The sequence below is a fragment of the Equus przewalskii genome, chromosome 7 (genome assembly GCF_037783145.1).
Source record: "Equus przewalskii isolate Varuska chromosome 7, EquPr2, whole genome shotgun sequence".
In the NCBI taxonomy this organism is placed as follows: domain Eukaryota; kingdom Metazoa; phylum Chordata; class Mammalia; order Perissodactyla; family Equidae; genus Equus; species Equus przewalskii.
In genome coordinates, this window is record NC_091837.1 from 70,080,874 (window position 1) to 70,097,855 (window position 16,982).

The 16,982-nt window shown below is 50.2% G+C and overlaps 1 protein-coding gene across 5 annotated transcripts in view; it reads right to left on the reverse strand.

The window, feature by feature from the left end:
- Positions 1-16,982, reverse strand: part of MYO5B (myosin VB) — a 348,390-nt gene that overhangs the window by 13,783 nt on the left and 317,625 nt on the right. For all 5 annotated transcript variants that reach the window (XM_070630194.1, XM_070630195.1, XM_008514690.2 and 2 more), the window contains 6 exons: positions 15,234-15,432; positions 11,576-11,669; positions 8,734-8,877; positions 5,475-5,626; positions 3,672-3,761; positions 1,286-1,436 (listed from right to left, as the gene is read on the reverse strand). In XM_070630194.1, the coding sequence (XP_070486295.1) occupies positions 1,286-1,436; positions 3,672-3,761; positions 5,475-5,626; positions 8,734-8,877; positions 11,576-11,669; positions 15,234-15,432 (830 nt within the window). The remainder of the gene's footprint in view (positions 1-1,285; positions 1,437-3,671; positions 3,762-5,474; positions 5,627-8,733; positions 8,878-11,575; positions 11,670-15,233; positions 15,433-16,982) is intronic.

The following is a 16,982-nucleotide window of genomic DNA, read 5'->3' on the forward strand; positions in this document are numbered from 1 at the left end:
GTCTGGTAAGAAGAATAAATGGTGCCTCATAAGAAGATTCTGAGGCAGCCAGAAGAATTTGCAATGAACCTTGGCCCAAGGGATACACTTCTGGATGGCATGAAAGACTCTGTCCTACTTGGAATTCACTTATAACCTACTTGTGTTGTAAGAACCTGGGGACAGCATTACACATAGATCCAGGGGACCATTTCCTCCCCAGCCTTCATGGAACACAGTGAGTGAAGCATATGCATTTCAGGTTTTGTTTGTTTTTTTTAAGGATTGGCACTTGAGCTAACAACTGTTGCCAATCTTCTTTTTTTTTTTTAATGCTTTATCTCCCCAAACTGCCCCCAACCCCGTACATAGTTGTATATCTCAGCTGCAGGTCCTTCTAGCTGTGGCATGTGGGACGCTGCCTCAACATGGCCTGATGAGTGGTGCCATGTCCACCCACGCCTAGGATCCGAACCGGTGAAACCCTGGGCTGCCACAGCGGAGCGCGCGAACTTAACCACTTGGCCTCGGGGCCGACACCCTTTTTTTTTTTTTTTAACTTAAAAAAGTAACTGCTCTTATTTTTCAATGCTGATTTCAAGTGTGCTGCTTTGGACAAAGTGAGTGTTCAATAAATATTTATTGCATGAGTACTTACTACTGTATTCTTTTACAAGAACAAACCACTCGATGCTTTCCTCTTTTCATGAGTAAAGTGCATATGTATGTATATGTATTTGTAGTGTGTGTGTGTGTGTGTGTGTGTGTGTGTAAAGCAGGATGATGTCGGGTCCAAGCCCAGGTCAGTGGCTGGGATAGGACTACACTCAAGTTGCTCAGTTCTCAACCTTTGGACTCTTGGCACAGAAGCCAATACAGAATTGAGTTCGTAAGCGCCCATATATATATATATAGGCATATATATACTATATATATATATATATAGGCAAGAGGATTATATTTTTTCACTGTATATGCATTTATACCTTTTGAATTTATATTTATTTCCTATGGAAAATAGTGTGTTTTGGGGAAAAAATAATACAATATACTACAGAAAAAGAGATAAAGGAAAAATGCTATAACCCCTCACTATCCAAGCCTCAGGTATTTTGACAGGATGGTGCTGAAAATTTCATAGCTTTTCTTGAGCACATGGGACACACCTCCTCAGCTGCCTTTCTTGGGAAGGTCCTGGCTTTCCAGAGGCTGTGCCCAATTTATCCAGCTCCTTAAAAGGAGGCAGCGCTTACCCTCACTTCAGACCCCACGATGAGTGCTGGAGATCTTTCTGTGGCCAGCTTACCTATCATAGGCTGCAGCACGCCCTCAGCAATTTTAATGAGCTGCTGGTAGATCTGAATGGAAAGGTCACTCAACACCTGACGGTATTCGGTGAGGTCAAAATTCTTAAGACAGTGCTCATTCTGCTTGGTGGTATTCTGAGTCATGAAGCCCTGCAGAGGGAGAGGCGGCAGCGTTACTGAGGTGTTGTGGTCTGCTGGACTCAGCAGGACTTCAGCCTCCAGTCACTTTCGCAACTGTTTGTGAGGCCCTATCAGTCTCTGTATTTATATGGTGCTCTACAAGACCCTGTCAGTTCTTTGAGGTCTCAATGATGGCTCTTAAATTTGAAGGTGATGTAAAAACTCAGCATGATAAAGAAGTCTGCTTAATTAAGAAGCCCTAAATCCTTTAGTCTGAATCCCTGAGGTGAAGCGATTTCCCTAGGGTAGAAAACTCAGGTTGGTAGCAGGTCCAGGAAAAGAGAGGTCCTTACTTTCTGATTCTTTGTCCAATTCTATTCCCAATATACCAGGTTACCCTAAAATGGTAGATTATACACAGTCCCGAAAGGAGTCTGGCCCTGGGTCAGATTATATATTTTTACAATGAGAAATTTTACATAGATTCTATCATTGCATATCAGAATAGAGGACCTGAAACAATTCCACAGCTACAGCACCGTGTCCTCTCAGCTTCCTATATTAACAAGATAAAATAACATGTAAGTTTAAAGAAAGGTTAACACCAAAAGGACTCATGTGACCAATGTCCCGCTGTATTCGGGCCAAGGGAAACCAACAGATCAGTGTCCAGAAGAGTGACTATCCCCAGCAAAGCCTCTCATACGGTGGCAAGTACAAAGCAATTTTTAATAAAAACAAAAGCAGGTGCGAGAGGGGATAAGTGAGATAGCTAAGCTATTGAGATATAGCTATAGATATATATATATTTTTTCTCCCTTGTTATTTAGATTACAGAGATCTGGTTCTACTGTGGTTCACGTCTTGTCCCTAAGAACATAAGCACATGTAACAACAACCTAATGTATTGGAATTCTTCCTCCCTAGTCTTAAGTAATGCTCCATTTGAATACATACATTAGGTCAAGCAGTGACTCTCAATGAAATAACATTAAACGCAGTTCTGTGCTTAAAGTAAAAGCTTGTATATAATAAGCTTTTTAGGGTTATGTAATAGAGGACATCTGGTTTGAAATGAAGGCCATTTCTTCCAAGAACACAGTAAACCTTTTGTTTTTTAAAACATTTCCCTTTCGTCACAGAGGCAGGTAATCAAATGAAGTTCTGATTCTGAGGAGAGATATGGAGTTAAGACATGTTCCAAAGAAGGCAAGACTGACGGGGATGGGATATCTTTTCATTATCCCAGGAAGAAGAGTCTGACAAAACTTGTTATGGCACAAAAGACGGAATAAAGATAAGCTTTAAAAATTGTTGCGCTACATTGGTTTACAGCACATATTGACCTTGGGAAGGGTGGAGAGTGAGCTATGTGAAATAAAGGGTAGAAAGGAAAGTTGATGAGACCCACAGGGACCTGGAAGTGAGCAGTGTCTGGGACGAGTTGGGATTCTGACTGGAGAAACTAGAGAGAAAACACACCATATGTTACTAGGTCATTGGGCGGAATGCAGAGCACTGGAAAAGTTCTTTCCGGGACCAATGTTGGGAATGGTGAGTTCTGGACAAAGCTGGGCCCTAGAGGTCCGGAGCAGAACATGAAATGATGGGGCCAGTTGGGCCTCAGGCCAAGGAATCAAATTTGGTTAGAAGCATGAAGCTGGGCTTCAACGTCAGTTTGTACAAATGTACTTCGATCATGTCGTGCCCCTTTTCTTGCGGTCTTCTCTGTCTGCCTGAAAATGGACAAACCGGTTGGCTTAGGAGACAGTCTTACACACCAGACAATGGAGCTTTCTTCCAACATGCACTGAAATGGGGCTCTTTTAGGGCTGCTTCAGAAATTTAAGGTCACAAGGGTTTTCCTGGAGAGTCCCTGGGCTCTCAGACAACAGATGCATTATGCAAACTCATTTCCCCACCAAATCTAATTATTTGATTCAGGGTGCTCTCCCGGGCCCTCGGAATCATTGAGGCCACTTGGAGGCAGGTTCTCTGTGGCCTGCTTTATTCCTGCTTCTCGCTATCAGCGTAGTAAGGCATGCCCAGGCCTGAGGCCCAGAGAGTGCTCCAGAGACCTTCCTTATGTCCTCTCCCTAGGGGAGACCACATTTGGACAAAGCAAGGACACCCTCCGTGACTGACACCCTGATCCCTGTTCTGACCTGAGATCTGAGGTGCTCTGAAGTGGAACACATGTTGCTGTGCCCACAGAAACAAAACCTGACTGCTGAAGGATTTGGGGCACTTTACGTCAGCACTCACCTCATCCCCACTGTACTGCTTTAAACAATGAAGGAGGCGGCAGGTGTTGGAGAGCCAGAATGATGTCATCTCAAAGTTCTCATTGTGCTTCTGTGAAAAGGAAAGACATTCCTAGTCATGAGTAAGTGGTCTCTATCTGGTTAAATGTTTACCTGGCACCTCTCGTCCTTGTGTCCCACTCTTCCCAGCATGCCCCAAGCAGACCTGATGATGGGCAGACACTTGCCAGTCGCAGACATGGAACCCACTGCCAAGAGGTTGCATTACTGTTCCTCCACTACTGGGGATGGCACACAGACACCTCTCCAGGTCCCCTGATGGGTGGTGTGCGCGCGCACACACACACACACACACACACACGACAGGCTGCCTCTCCGGCTGAAGAATACAAAGCCAGTGACACAGATGAGGCTAGACACCAGCAGCCCTGGGCTCTACTGTAACCACTGAGATAGCTGGCCCTGGCAGATGCTGAACTATATGGAATGTTAGGGAGCATGCCAATGAAACAGTCTGGTCTGCCATTTATCTAGATGTCAGACGTCCAATGGTTTCAACTCTCTGGAAAATGGCTACAAACCACAACCAAATGAAAAAAGCTGCTCAACAACCCAAAGAGCCGTGATGCAGTTTCCGCACTCAGGCCAATGACTTCCCAGAGCTCCTTCTGTCAATAAGCATTATCATCATTTAAATGGCAGAGAGAGGTTTGAGTTATGATGTCAGTAAAACAAGAGAGTTGCACCAAAAGCGAGTGGTGGGGCTTGGGATGTTAACTGAGCCCAGTGATTAGGGAAGGCTTCCCTGAGGAAGTGACACTTGAACTCAGGCCTAGACTCACTTCCACTGACACAGGCCCCCAGCAGGAGCTCATGAAAGAGGTCAAGGAGGAGACACAAATCTGAGAGTTACCAGCATGTAGATGACATATGTTTAGAGTTGGGAGTGGATAATGCCTACAGAGCCCCTGGTAGGGAAGGTGGTGTAGCTACTGATAGAGAGCTGGCACAAAGCTAGAAGTTAAAGGCTGGCTCTGGCACTCTGACAGAAGGGAAAGGGGGCAGGCAATGTGGCTGAGTGGATCTCAGGATTGCTCTGGACTCAGTGCTTGTAAGACGGCTTACATCCTAAAAGTGGCAGTGTGTTAGAGAATGAAAGACAGTCTCCAAGAGCAGTACCATTTGGGGCTCGGCCTGCTGGGCGAGATAAACCCTCTCGCTGAGGGCTAATCTCCCTCAAAAACCTCACCTCCCACCCTCTGGCCCTGGGCCCTGTGTGGCCGGGCCTCACCTCCTTGCAGCCCAGCCTGGGGGCAGCAGTGTCCCAGCCAAGGCTGCCTCACCTTGGGAGGTGTTGACTGTCAACAGCCTTCCCTCTGCCACCACCCTGGGCAGCAGACACCCAGCCCCTTGGAGAGCTCTGGGAAAGGGCCTGTGCTCAGGTTGTATCCCTGAATGTCACTCCAGGGTGGGACAGCCCCGCTGGGCTGAGGGTATCTTCCTAGGGTATCTCTGGTCAAAGCTTCTGAAAGCAGGGGCTCCTGGAGGCTTAGCAGGGAGGTGGCCAGAGGGCTGCACTGGATTTCTGGGCTTCCTGCCATTTCTGAGCCTGAACATCCTTCTCTGGGACCTGCCTGAACATCCCGGTTGCGTGGGTGAGCTGCTTCTGTGCTTATACCATTTACCTTCAGAGTTGGAGGCTTTGAGAACTCACTACAGACAAAACCCAGAGAGAGAGACAACGGTGAGGGGTTGGCTTCACTCAGCCCACCGTGAACCCCCTCCTTTGGCACAGGATGCTTACCTTGAGGACTTTCTTAATGCCGTTGATGGTGGAGGTGAGTAAGGAGTGCACCTTGACATCGTCATTGATGTAGTCCGCGTGCCGGATGCACATGTAGAGGATATAAGCGGGAAGACAGGGCACTGTGCCCGCCAGCATCTGGGGCTTCAGGTCTAACAGCAACAAACAGCAAGAGTTTGATTTCTAGCAGATGCTTGGGGCTGAATCCTGGTCTGAAATACAAACCTTTTCAGTATTTTCCTGTAGCTCGTCTAAGAGTGACCTCTCATGGGGGTTGGGAAAGGAGGCGAGAAAAAGCTTCTCTGGATACTCAAACGCCTCCTAACAGTAACTACTAGTAGTTTCTGAAACTAGTTAAAAACCCCAAACTAACAAAAACACATTCCTGACTGTTTGGACTTTAACATTAAAACAGGCTCCTAACACCTCGTCCTGACAACATGGAGGAAAGGAGCCCACAGGGAGCTCCCTGAGTTTATACACAGAGGCCAAGGTCCTCGCCAAGAAGGGGACAGTGGCCAGAGGCTGGCTGAAGACAGGAGCTGGCTCCCCACCGGCAAGGACACAGGGCGAGAACCTCTGACTCCTGTGTACAGCACGTCCCATGTGGGCACAGAGGGCTCTTCAGAGCAAGAACGTGAGGGCTGCTCCCAGGAGAACCTGGCAAACTGTACATCCTCAAAGACAGAGCTAGGGGCTGGCCTGGTGGCGCAGTGGTTAAGTGTGCATGTTCCACTTTGGTGGCCTGGGGTTCACTGGTTGGGATCCTGGGTGTGGACATGGCACCACTTGGTAAGCCATGCTGTGGTAGGCGTCCCACATACAACGTAGAGGAAGATGGGCATGGATGTTAGCTCAGGGCCAGTCTTCCTCAGCGAAAAAAGAGGACTGGCAGCAGATGTTAGCTCAGGGCTAATCTTCCTCAAAAAAAACCCAAAAAAGGGCCAGCATGTAGGGCTGGGACAGCTGGAGCAACCTCTACCCCTTTAGCTGTCAGTTTGAGACTAATTACCTGGCAGTGCCTGCCCAGGCCTTCTTAGAACCAACAGATCAAGTAAGCTGCTGACTGGCCACAGACTCTCTCCGCCCTCCCCAGTGCCATCACTTTACATGTGTCTCACCAGCCTCTGTCTTGGCCAGTGCTAACTTGCCTACTGTCAGGGACAGCTAATACCTGGTCCCTTTCCATCTGCCAATACCCTCTCGTGTATCCCACACCCTTGCCCCACTAGGCGTGCTCTGGCAGGACTAGAAGGAGCTTGTGACTTTCCCCATGAACTGCAGACTCCTACCCAGCCCCTTGGTCCCTCCCTGCCAAAGCGCCTGGAGGGCTAGGGAGAAGCTGTCAGACTGCTTTCCCTTCCAGAGGAAGCCAGGGGAGGCAACAAATCAGGCTCAGAGCAGTGAGTGGTGGCAGGAGCCCAGGGAAGGAGGAAAGACCCAGGTTAAAGGAAGGATGCACGATGAGAACGGCCAGACACAAGACCCTGGGCACTGGATTCCAGGCGTGCCCACTGTGGCCCCCGTGCTGTTTCCCAGGCATGACCCTTTACTCTCATTACCTCCACCTACAACATCCACCCAGCCCAGGCCTCAGGAGCCACCTCTAGGCTTGGAATGGCAATGAAGGGAGGCCACCTTGCCTCCACCTGCAGGTGGGCCGGGGGAGGGGAAGGGGCATCATCCGCAAGTCTTCTGCTAGTGCTGTCCTGGGTTGGGGCTGGGGGTGTGCTTCCAGCATCTCTAGCTGGTACTTGGCTTACACTGTCCCCTCAAATCATCCTACCCTTCTAGTTAAATGCTAACTACAGGCTGTAATACTCTGGGTACATGGTTAACATTTGGGCATTTCATAGGTTCAACAGAGGGCTGTGGCTTGTCCCTTGGCTCTAATTAGAATACCAATGACATTTATCCAGAAAATGTATTTTAAGGCCAAGACTTCCAAACTACAGCTTCTTGTTGCAAGCCTGACCCTTGTGCGGACTGCAAACAGCTTGTCCTGCCTTGGAACGCTCTATTGTGATTGGAATCCCATTTCCCATAGGCTTGCTTGGTCTGCCCAGCTGAAGGTTAGTATCTTGAGGGCAGGGACAAATCCACCACAGCAACTAGCTAGTGCTGGGTACCTAAGGGGTGGTTGCTAAAGTCTTGGCATTCGTTTGGGTGGAGTCTTTTGGAGGGAAGGTGACTGGGTGCTGTGTGCAGGCAGCTTAGCAGGGCATGAGCTTGCCTGGGACCATCTGAGCAACGACAGTGGAAGGAGCCACCCGTCTGCTGGCATGAGCAGTCTGCATTGTTATTAATTATCTTTCACTCTGATGCTGTGAACTCTGAGTTTCCTTCATGACAGAGGACAGGTTCATTCCTAGCAGCATTTGAACAAGATGCAGCCTGTTTAAGGAAGCTTGAGATGTGCTTACATCACATGTAAATATTTTACTATTGTAGGGGAAATTAACCTTTATAAAAAGAGCAAAATACTCAGCTACTAAAAATACCCAAAGCTGAAACAAAATCTGGCAGGCGGAAGTCATGCTCCATTCTTCCTGTAGCCTTCAACGCTCAGCACAGCGGGATCTTGATAAACTTAAGTTTCTCTAAAATCATGTGTACCTGTTATTTGAACTTCCAATACCCCTGCGAAAGCTACCACTTCTTTGAATTCCTCACATTTGAGAAGGGTTCTGTGGCCTTAAGACAGCACTTTCACTGGTGTTATACTCCACGCGATGAGGCAGACAGGGTCCGTAGCCTCACCCCCATTTTACAGACGGCAGAATTAAGGCACCAGAGAATGGAGTTGGTGGGTCCAGAGGACCAGACCACTACAGAGTCCTCCTTTTTCCACCCAGGACTTTCTCCTCAAAGACTCCTCTTCCTGGCTCTGCAGGTGGCTGCTGCACTGGGATGGACACAGAGCAGGAAGGTGGGTGTGTTGAAGCCAGATGGGAATGAGACCAGAAGGAGGGAGCTGGTGCAGGCCTGGGGCTGGCGAGGAAAGCAGCTCCCAAGATCCCTGTGTGCCACTGGCGCACAGGCCACAGCGTCAACAGCACCTGGGACCTCACTAGAAATGCAGCAGCTTGAAGTGATGGGTGTGAGGTGGAGGGTGAGAGCGGGCAGGGGTCATGCGGGGGATTGGGGGGGTTGTCTGTGGTGGTGGACAGGTGAGTGAAGGGCAGGGGGTGGGGGCAGGTTATGTTGGGTCAGCAATGGTGAGGACAGATGTGAGGGTGGTGCCACAGAGGGCCCTCACCTGTCACCAGGTTCCGAATGAGAAGGGCCTCGTCTTCCTTGTGGTACTCCAGCATGCCCTGGAAGTCCTTCTCTTTCCGCTGGACGGTGACCTGCCTGTTGAGCTCATGACGCTTCCTCTCACTCTGGGCCAATGCCTGGGCAGCTGAGCAGGAAAGAGAGGGTGGAGCATGAGCAGAGACCTTCAGGCTGCAGGCCCGTGGGGAGGGGACGTCTCAGATTAACAATAATTAATTAATTATTAATTAACAATAATTAATACAGATGGGTAGGGTTTGGGCCTGGGGACCCACTGTTCCGGTTGTCTGAGCTCCCACACTCCTTATGTGGTCTGCTCTGCAACCTGGCCCACACTCCAAGTGTGGACCCGACCTGACAAACTCAGATGGTATACGGTAGTAATCTAATGGGACCACTGTCATATATGCAGTCCATCATTGACCGAAACATTGTCATGTGGCATGTAACTGTAGTTGCAAAGACTGCATTTAGCAGGTCCTGCTCCTGGATCTACATTTGGGGGCTGGAGACTCTTGTAAGTACTGTTGGCGGAGGAAGAAATTTTCCTCTACCCTTCTAGGTTCTCCTGACTGGTCTAGGAATTAAATTGACACGAGACAGATTAACAGGAGAAAAACAAGCAAAGTTTAACAACATGTATACATGGGAGAGACCTAGGAAAACTGAGTAACATGCCAAAATGGCCAAAGCCCTCACCTTAAATACCATCCTCAGCTAAAGACAAAAGGAGATGTTGGGGGTGGGGAGAGTCAGGGAGGTCAAAGGGAAGGAAGACAATTCACAGGTAGGTGAAAAGGAGAAAACACTTGGAAAACAAGTGTTTGGCTACACAGAAACAGAAGAACACAGAAAGGAGCCCAACACACAGGCTTTTCTAGGTTCCTCCCTGTCTACCATCTGGTTCATCTTATGCTAGGGTGACAGACTGCTTCCTGAGGCAGGTTTTTTAAATCTCAATTCTTTTAGGCAGTTAAGGGAGAGGTAACAAGAAAAACTTTGAATCTTTTGTTTCTTAAAAATAATTAGCCTAAAATAATCCTCATGTTAAAGAGACACACTATGGGGTGGCAAGTTTTGCTCCCCTTCAGTACACTCTAAGATGTTCACACCATGATGAAATCGCCAAACAATGTACTTCACAGAATGTATGCCCGTTGTGGAGCAACACATTATACATAAGGTAATTATTCAAGTGGCATTTCAGTGGTTTGGTTGAGGGTATGAAGGCCTGGTCATCCCTCACTCAGGACTTTCCCCGGCCTGACAGCATGGGAGAGGGTGGTGGGTATCTACAGAGTTATCCTCAAGCACACAGGGCAAGCTACAGGACCAGATGGAGGAGGTGGGAGGAAGAGCAGGTGGGAAGAGGCTGATCCATAGACCCACTAGCCCCACAAGGCTCGGCACAAACAGGAGGGGAGCAGGGAGAGCGAGCACCCAGAGGTGGGAGTGTGCTCAAAGCACTCTGCCAGCTGGAGGGGAGGCTCTGTGAGGGCAGAGGCGAATTTGGAGAGGAGCACCAGACAAGAGCAGGGATTTCACTCTGCAGGCAATGAGGAGGTGACAGAGGACTGACAGCACCATGGGCAGAGGTGGGGAACTGGCTGGCTACTATAGTCATTTGGGAACCTTGGAAGGAGGGTTGGTCATGGAGGAGGAGGAGGGGTGAACAGAGAAGCATTTGAGGAGAGAGCACGATAGGTCTTCAAGACTGAGCAAAAAGGAGAAGCCTGAAGCCTGCGTGACTAGGAGAATAAGAACTTAAGGAACAGAAATGAAAAGTCCAAAGATGGAGGGTCGCTGAATAGGACAGACATACCTGCCCTCCTAGAGCTTCGTCTAGAGCAGCAGGTGGACATAATTAGGTGATTAAACAAACAGACAACACCTATGGTGTTAGAACAGTGAAAGAAGGGACTTGAGTCCTGGGGACACAGCTCCTGAGCTGAGGGTGGAAGGATGACAAGTGTATCCAGGTGATGAGGGGGAGTATCCAGGTGGTGGTGGGGTATCCAGGTGATGGGGGGTTATCCAGGTGGTGGTGGGGTATCCAGGTGATGAGGGGGAGTATCCAGGTGGTCATGGGGTATCCAGGTGATGGGGGGTTATCCAGGTGGTGGTGGGGTATCCAGGTGATGAGGGGGAGTATCCAGGTGGTGGTGGGGTATCCAGGTGATGGGGGGTTATCCAGGTGAAGGGGGGGTATCCAGGTGGTGGTTGGGGGCTATCCAGGTGGTAAGGGGCACCGAGAGTTCCAGGCAAGGTGGCATATGCAAAGAGGGGCAGTGGAGTGACACGATTAGATTTGCAGCAGGGAGCCAGAGGAAGAGAACATTCTGCATGTTTCTGGAACGGCAATTTAAATCTCTGCCTGAGCCCTCTGGGCCAGATTCCAGTTTGGAAGTCTAATCGCAGAACTGAGCTCTCTCCTTCTCGACTACCCATCGCATGCAGTGAGGCCCCTGGGGTTTGGGTCTTCGCGTTATGCAGTAATCTTTCACACCACAGTCTTGTCTCCCAGCTTTAAGCCCTTTGAGGGCAGGGCTTGCCCCTCCCTCCAGCCCTGTAGAGCTCAGAGTAAGCACCCAACCACCTGCTGAATTCAAGTGTCATTAGCCCAGATTCTGGCAACTGAGAGTGTTGGAGCCTGTGTGGTCTGAATGATTCTATCACACGCCTGGACTGGGCACAGATCCCAGGAAATTGGTGAAGAGGAAAGAGCATGCAGAGGGAGGTAGGCAGTTCTTTCCCTCAGGCATGGCTGAACACACCTGTGCGTCACAACACACGCATGCATGCACACACTCACAGACCCACACTACCTTCTAGGTCCTGGACTTTCTTCATGTAAATCTTCAGCTGTTTCTTGAGCTTCTTCTCATTCTTTTCCAGCTTTTCTACCAGTTCTTTAAGGTCCTGAAAGCAGAAGGAAGCAGTGTGAGAACAGACCTAACCCCACCCTGGAGGGCAGAGGGTAGAATCCTGAGGCCCAGCGTGGCCAGAGGCAGCCACCCAAGGAGGCCAGGCTCCATGACCAGTCAGGACACCCACCCTAAGCAGCTCACTGCTGCCCGGTCTGGACCCAGGAAGGAGGAAAAGGGTGAGAGTTCATTCCCTCACTCTAGATAGGGCCAGCTCCTCCTGGCTCAGGCTGCCTGGCACCAGGGTCAACCCCAAGGTTCTCCAGGCCAGGCCTCCTCAGGTCACCATACCAAACCCCAAGAGACACTGAGCCCACGTGTCTCCAGGTGGGTGGGTGGGCAGTGTCCTGGGAAGGGATGGACAGGTGAAGGCGTGGCACTCGGCGGTGAAGAGCTGACAGGCAGTGAGATTACCTGGGGTCCAGAAGCCAAACAGGACCCTGGCCAGGGCCCCTCTGTGGCTGCCCAATCCCTAGCAACCGTGGCCACTGGAAGCCATTCAGCCCACTGGGACCTGGAACAGCATTAATGTCCCCTCTGTCCCAGCTGGGCAGTGGTCCTCTGTGGTCGGCAAGGCAGGGAGCTCCATCACCATTATAGTTTCTGTGACTAGGAGCGACATGGAAGACAGAAGCAAACATGCCACTGAGGAACCTCAGAAAACATCTGGGTGACATGACAATTTTTTAAGGTTGGCCTACAGACAAAAGTCAGCCAAAAGCTCAATCTCAGTGCTGTGGCCATGATAAACCACAGAGTAAAACCCAGGCTAGGGACCCACAAGTGCACGGCAAGTGAGAGTCAGCCCATCAACCTAGGTACCTCAAGAAACTTTAGATGAGATTCTTTGGGGCACATAAGGGTTCCTATGAACCCTCAGTTCTACTCACATTCCATCTCATCCTTAGGCATCTTTCCTGAGCTGTGCCAAAGCCTGCAAGTGTCCCTGTGGCTCCCCAGCTCCAGTGGCTTCACTGTGTGCCACCCCCACCCCTACCTGGTGCTCACATAACCCTCACAACAGCCAGCCGCCCCAAATGCTCGCTGATTCACGAGGCCCTTCCTCTTGCAAGGAGGAACCAATGCTTGGAGGTAAATGACTTGGCCAATCCAGTGAAGGAGGAACCCTGAGCTGCTCCAGACCAGAGTCACTATGTGACATTACAAATCCAAAAGACAAAAACATGCTTGTGTCTCTTCAACCACTGTTTTAAAATTTTTCTCTATACCCTGGACAGTCAGATAATAAATGCTCCACCACCTATTTACAGTTAAAAATCACACACATCTGGTAGCCAGGCCTTGGCTATTATCTTCTGTCTTTAAGAGCTCTGAAGTCTCAGCCAGCTTCTGGACAAAGAGCCAGGAAACAGAGTGTTCCACCTGGACCACTGGGCCAGGGGTACTTCTGATCCACGTCACTGAACAGCGGCTTCGCACGGCTCAGCTCCCGTGTGGTGTCTCTAGCTCTTTCTACCCACCCCCTGCCCTCGAGTCCTGGAGCACTGCACTCCTTACCACGTCAAGGGGAACGGTAGAGAGCAGTGGTTCCCAGTGCCACATGCTGGAACTACCTGAGGATCTTTCAAGCTTGAAAGCAATGAATTTAGGACAAACAACAGGGAATGCGGTGCTGGCCACAGTGAGTGGTAAATGTGGGGAGCTACTGAGGCCCAAAGTCACAGAGGAGGCTAACCTTACAGATGGCTTACGAAAGAATGAGTTCAACCTATGAGGAATCTTGGAAACAGAGATGAGCATGTCATCCTCCTGTCAGCATCCATAGCCTTCCCAATCACTCCAGCTAGAAGCCATTTGCCCGAATTCCTCTAAACTCGACTCTGAGGCACCCCAGCGCTCCATGCTGTGGTTCAGGTGCACAGGCCTCATCCTCGCCGCCACTGTCAGGGCTCCGCCAGCCGGCCCACAGGAGGTACTAATGCTTGCTCAGCAAGGGAACAGAAATCACAGAAGCCCCTGGCCCTGCTGGCTCTCCCTATGAGCCCCAGCCTCTGCCTGGGCAAACAGGGTGGACCATGCTCTAGAAGGAGTCTCCCATCAGGCTGCAAGCTGAAGACCTCCTCACCTCGTCTTCAGCCTCGCCCGCCCAGCAACCCTGCTCAGGTCCCAGGCCCACTACTCAGCAGTCACAGTACTGACTCCTAAGCCCTCCTGATGAGCTGGTGCATTCCTCCATGGAACACAGCCCTCCTTATAAGGTGGTCGGGGGATGGGATGGACAGGTGAAGGCGTGGCACTCGTCCCACCACACCACTTGGTCAATGGTCCCTCCAGGGAGAACGGGGCTGGTGAAGGCATTTTCCACACTGCCTTCTTTACTTGGTAGAAGCAAGTCCAACAATTTAATACAAAGATTTCTTTTCATAAAGCTGCCAGTTTACAGACGTGTGTATAACAGTGACATGCAGAGATAGAGAGAATCAGAGGGAAGGAATGAGGAATACAAGTCCTGTTGAATTTCGGGATTGACTGAACTGGTCACCCATCACTGGGTCACCTGGGTATAAAGGGGAAAGGCTCTTGGACGGCAAGGTCTGCTGGCGCATGAACTTGCCGGCTAGGTTCGGGGCACCTCCTGCGGCTCCCAGAACAGGCACTCTCAGCTCCAGAAGGCTAGTGGCCCTCCTGTGCCACCCCATCCTCCGCCTGCCCTCGCTCCTGAGTGCCTGTGTCCACGCCCCTCTTCTCCCTGCTCCTCTCTGCCTGTCTACGTGGTTGACATCCCATCCACGCCTCCTGCCTCAGCCAAGCCTCCTTTACAATTCTCTGTAATACTTGTTAATCCCACGTAGAATCACATTTTTAGAAACACTATCTTCTTTCACTTCTTTCGTGTGTGTCTACTAACCTGTGAGCTCTCTGAGGACAGAGACTGTCTTCCATTTTTCTGGTGTCTGCCAGGGCTCCTTTGGTGACTGTCTGCAATTATGGCCACCAGCATATACCTCCCTTTCCTCCTCCTAGGGAGAGGAAGAGTGTACCCCCCACTAAATCCGGCCTAGCAACAGGATTTGTTTTGATCAACAGAACGTGGCAGAGGTGACCCTGTGCCGGCTCTGGGACTAGGTCTGGAGAGGCCTCCCAGATCCTGCTTTCATCTTCTTGGAAGGCAGCTACCAAGTAAAGAAGCTCAGAGTAGGCCAACGAATGATGAGAGTGCATGTGGTGAGAGACCACATGGAGGGGAACCAAGGCCCCTAGGCAACAGCCAGCACCGATACTCCAGACACAGGATGGAGGTTGTCTCAGATCCTCCAGCCCAGCCTACACCAGCGGAGCAGAGGTAAGGCCCCCGACACTGCCAGAATTGCTGACCTGCACAATGTGTTTGCTGTTTTAAGCTGCTAAGGTCAGGGGAGGTTGGTTATACAGTAACAGAGAACTGGAAACAGCTCCACAAACTTTTGCTGACTAGAAGTTTCTAGATTCTCTGTTCCTGCTACAGGGCCAAGGACATGAACCTTGTCCATTCCTCGTCCCATTTTCTTCCAAAATGTGACTTCCCAGAGCCGGGAGCCAACTGGGCACGGCTACTCACCAGGTTCTCATTGGTCAGCCGGGTTATCTCCTGCTGGACGCCAAATTCCACCTGGGCCTCTGGGGAAAGCAGCAGCGTTTGGCAGAAGGCCTGCTGCTGCTTGTCCATCTCCTCCTTGAGGGCCTCCACCTGCGCCTTGAGGTGCTCCACCTCTTCCTCATGCTCCCGGCTCTGGGCCTGCAGCTGTGCCTCCAGCAACCTGTGCCAGGGAGAGGAGGGCAGGTCACCATGGGGCGAGGGTCAGTGCCCCCATGTGAGGGGCCACTGATGGGCACGCAACAGGGCAGCAGCCAAGCACACATGAGCAGCAGCGGCAATTGCATGAATTCAACAGGGGACAGACACTGAGGGAAACAGATCTATGGAGCTCCTCAGGCAAGCAGACCAGCCTGTCCTTCCAGATGACAGGAAACGGGGCCAAACTCAGCACCCCTGGTCTTAGGCCTCTGTCGTGACCACCCCCCTCCCCTTGTTCCTCATTCTGAAGCACACTCTGTTGGTTTGGTGTTGAGAGGTTATCTCCACGTCAAAATGTCATCAGCAGAAATAAATGTCTCATAGCATCTTTTAAATAAAAGTATTTGCATCTGGAGGAGGGAGCAAATCTACAAGGGACCTAGAGAGAGGGGCACATCTATACTGCGAACTCCCAGATGGAATCAACTACGTTTTCGGCAGCTCAGTCAGCTTCACAGCAGCACTGGGTGCGATGCTTGGCTCCCAGTGGATTCTCAACACAGTTACACAAAATGAATGAAGAAATGACAGAAGAAATGACTGATTTGCCCACTCACTACTGGCAGCATTACCAAGGGAAAGCAGTAAGAATGTGAGAATTGTGGGGAATAATTTGGTAATTAAATCAGCATTTTAGAGGACATACAACATTCAGATAACATCCAATCTTGGCTACAATCCACTAAAAGCAATCACCAGTAAGTTATAAATTTAACGAGAGAGAGAATAGTAACGCTGGGGTTCTAGGGACTCTGCCCCAAGGATCAGTTCCTGATTTGGGCTGTGACTTTAAGCTCACATCTTTATTCTCCACGTAGACTCTGGTTGGTGACTTGGGCTAGGGTCCTGTACGTGGTCCAGGAACCCCTGCCCAAGTGTCAGACTAGCTACCTCATCCTGCGGGTGAGAAAACTAAGGCAAGAGAGCTTTAAGGCCACAGCCAGTGGCAGAGCCGGTTCTAGAAGCCGGATCTCCTGATGCATAGACCTGTGCTTTGTTTGCACTTTTAATGCATTCACCTGCTTATGTATTAAACCATGTCCAATCTCCTGATAGAGAGCCTCGAGGAATTACCTGGTTTCACACACGGGTGTCCCCCTCCAATAAAACAGATCTCTGGGTGGGATAGGAATCTGACCTCATTGAATAATATCCATTATAATAATGCAAGTAGCACCTAATAGTCCTTCCATGCTTACTATATGCCAGGCATGTGTGAAGTGTTAACTACTGTTAACCTGTGTTAACTACTCCTCATAATGACCTGAGGCGGCAGGTCCTGTTGTGATCCACATTCTACCAGCGAGTAATGGCGACAGATGTCACCTTGCTCAGAGACGGTGGGGTCATATTTGAACCCAGAGCCAGGAGACACACTGCCTTGAGAACCAGCTGACCTGGACTTTCTTTTTCCAAGAAGAGATGCTCTTGTTGCTGTAATGGGACCTCCACTACGTCATCAGCAGGCAGAACTTTGGAGATGGTGTGTGAGTGTGCCAGGCTCCCGTTCCA